Genomic DNA, 3,365 nt, shown 5'->3' with positions numbered 1-3,365 from the left:
ATATATATATATATATATATATATATATATATACACACACACACACACAAAACAAAAAACAATAAAAGAGTATATAGAAAAAATTAATAGATGCCATATTAAATAAATATAAACAATTATACACATTATTGTTCAAAAGTTTCAGGTCGATATGATTTTTAATTTTTTTTGAAAAAGTGCTGCATTTACTTGATACAAATTCAGTAAAACAGTAATACTGTTAAATATTACAATTTAAATTTTCTATTTGAATATTTTAAAATGTAATTTACTCCTATGATGCTAAAGCTGAATTTTCAGCATCATTACTCCAGTCTTCAGTGTCACACGATCCTTCAGAAATCCTTCTAATATGCTGATTTGGTGCTCAAGAACAATTTCTGTTTATTATCAATGTAAAAAACAATTGTGCTTCTTTATATTTTAGGGGAAATCGTGATGCATATTTTCAAGATTCTTTGATGAAATGAAAGTTCAAAACACCAGCATCTTTTGTAGCATTATAAATGTCTGACCAATTTAATGTGTCCTCTCTGAATAAAACTATTTGTAAAAAAAAAAAGCAAAAAAAAAGCTGTATACTCACCCAGCACAAACTGAAGAACTATACTATATAGACAAACTGAATTCTTGTATATTCCATAATAACATAAAATCCATTACTCACTGTGCAGTTGTATTTGATACAGTCATCCCAGAACTTTGATGCGCTGAACTTCTTCCTGATCACTACAGTCATTCCATGGATCAGACACTGTCCAACTCCCACTATGTTACCTGCCAGAGAGAACAGCACCGACCTCAGAACAAACCTACCGATTACTTACAGATTAAAGACTCGCACACGCCAACATATGCTTCAATAAGAAAACATAAAACAAACTAAGCTGTTTTTCTTAAAAGAGCACTGGACAAGTCATAGGACCTTATGTAGACATCCATCGAAACAAACCACAAAACTGTCACACAGGAAGTAGCCTGAACCAAACTCTGTGACAGGAAATGCACATATGAAAAAGGTGTAGAGAAGCCTGTGTTCAGTGATGTACCGGCTGAGTGGTAAAGTGGTAAACAGTCATAAAGCACATCCTCAGACTTCATTCTGAAACCATAGTACACCAAGGCAGCCATGCGGTAATACCTGAGGGAGGAACGCAGGAAAGACAGGGTGAAAAACCGGGAGCTTGATTCAATGAGAGAAAAAAATGAAGGAGAAAGCAGGGAAGGAGAGACTGTGAGAAATGGAGAAATGAACATTGTCACACACTTACCGACTGTGTACAACAATAGCAGCTTTGGGCATTCCAGTGGTTCCCGACGTGTAAATGTAAAAGAGGCGATCTGGAGGCAAAGAAGAAGAAAAACGATCAAGAATCGAATTGTTCATGTGATTTTTAACATCCTTTAAAGGTCTTTTTAAAAGTTAAAGAAATAAAAAAACTAAAGTATTATTTTAGTATCATTGAGTTAATATTATAGTTTTTATTAATATTTTATTGTTGCCTTACTGTCACCCTCTGTCTATGATTTATAAAAAAAATTGTCTTTATTTTTAGATTTTGTTTTCATTTTAAGTTGAATTAAAGTTTTAGTAACTTTTTTAGTTTTAAAAATATTTCTCTAGAATTTGTATTTTAGTTTTGGACAAAATTTTTTTTTTTCAGTTAAATTTTATTTTATTTCAAGTAACAAAAATGCTTTTTTATGGTTTTGGTTTTAGTTAACTATAATAACCCTTACAGGAAATATTCAGGCCCAATTCAATGCCAGATTTTCAAAATTCCTTGAAAAAGGTTTGAATGCCTTTTTAAAAATGTCATAATAATAATAGACATTCAGCATAAAGAAAAAAATGTAAGCTTTTAAAAAGCGGATAATTGCAATACAATATTTCATTACATAGAATGACTAGAATGAGTTCATAGTGATATATAATTTTATTTATTTATTTTTTGTTTTCAGTTTTAAATGTTCAAATAACTTGCCTGTGAAGCTGCGATCTGGTTGTCTGGGCTGGTTTGTAGAGGTCGCCTCCAGCAGTGGCTCGAGATGCTCCGTCCCTTCAGGAACCCGTTTGGGGTCCCATTCTCCAGAGCAGAGGAGCTTAACAGTCTTTCCCATGGAGCTGTGCACCTCACACATCGCTGAGACAGTGCAAGAGCGGGAGAAATAGATGAAGTAACCATCACAGAGACAAATAATGTGACAAAATGAGTCTAGAAGAAAGCACAGGACGAACAAACGGCCGGAAATGTGAAATCAATAAGAAACGAAGCTGACTCAACATGGCATGCTTTATGAGTCAGTTTCCAATTACTTAAGAGACGACTAGCAAACTCGATTTCATTAGGATTTCGCTGTCGTTTGTGACCTCTGGTATGAATCCTCTTTGGTGCAGTGAGGTTATTTCACTATGAGTTACACACAGGCACCTCTGGCCATAATAAATCTGAACTCTGCGCTACTCATTCATTTCTCTAGAGTACACACTCTCGTCTTTGTCCAAGTGCCACTTCCTTATTTGCTTTCTGTAGTGTGTCATTGCAACACTTCTCAACTGCTGCCTTAACCAAGACTATATTGAGCCAACAGATCAAAAAATAAATCCTTGTCTAAAATCAACATGAAATCACACTATTTACCCTCCTATTACACATTTTGCTTTTATGGTGCAAGACGCATCAGTGCACAAAAAAAAAAAAAAAGACAAAGTCAGACTTTTTTTTTTTTTTTTTTACTTAAAATATAACTTGATCTGCCTCTGAAAAAAATTGATTTCACAGATCCAGAAATTTCCTGAATCCCTTCTGGTACATAATGATCACAAAATGATAATGCTCCATATTGTAATGACCAGTGTTGGCCATTAACTAAAAATGCTACTAACATAACTAGTTTTGTTTTATTTATTTTTTTCTTTAAAAAAAAAAGTGTAGGTTTTCCAGAAACAATCTACCATTCCCAACAAGCAAAGCTGTAGAGTTGGGTAGCCTGATTAATTTTAATGAAGCAGTTTGGTTGGACGGTTAAAAAAAAAAAAAGTGCAGAAAACGCAAACTTAATTTTTGAGGAAATATTTCGTGAAAATATTTTCCAGATATTACTTAAAGGGATAGTTCACCCAAAAATGAAAATGTGATGTTTATCTGCTTACCCCCAGGTCATCCAAGATGTAGGTGACTTTGTTTCTTCAGTAGAACACAAACGAAGATTTTTAACTCAAACCGTTGCAGTCTATCAGTCTTATAATGGAAGTGAATGGGAATCACGGCTTTGAGAGACAAAAAAACATACACAAACAAAACCAAATTAAACCCTGCGGCTCGTGACGATACATTGATGTGTAAAGACACGAAACGATCGGT

The 3,365-nt window shown here is 33.8% G+C and overlaps 1 protein-coding gene across 1 annotated transcript in view; it reads right to left on the bottom strand.

Annotated features, from left to right (window-relative positions):
• The window catches only part of LOC107658662 (long-chain fatty acid transport protein 4-like), a 22,464-nt gene that overhangs the window by 9,340 nt on the left and 9,759 nt on the right, over nucleotides 1-3,365 (bottom strand). The window contains exons 4-7 of the mRNA XM_016447304.1: nucleotides 1,986-2,144; nucleotides 1,272-1,341; nucleotides 1,050-1,141; nucleotides 668-777 (exon numbers count right to left, since the gene is read on the bottom strand). Coding sequence (XP_016302790.1) covers nucleotides 668-777; nucleotides 1,050-1,141; nucleotides 1,272-1,341; nucleotides 1,986-2,144 — 431 coding nt within the window. The remainder of the gene's footprint in view (nucleotides 1-667; nucleotides 778-1,049; nucleotides 1,142-1,271; nucleotides 1,342-1,985; nucleotides 2,145-3,365) is intronic.

The sequence above is a fragment of the Sinocyclocheilus anshuiensis genome, unplaced genomic scaffold (genome assembly GCF_001515605.1).
Source record: "Sinocyclocheilus anshuiensis isolate Anshui unplaced genomic scaffold, SAMN03320099.WGS_v1.1 scaffold567, whole genome shotgun sequence".
Classification (NCBI taxonomy): domain Eukaryota; kingdom Metazoa; phylum Chordata; class Actinopteri; order Cypriniformes; family Cyprinidae; genus Sinocyclocheilus; species Sinocyclocheilus anshuiensis.
Note: the sequence above shows the minus strand (reverse complement) of the source record. Positions and strands in the feature narration are given on the sequence as shown.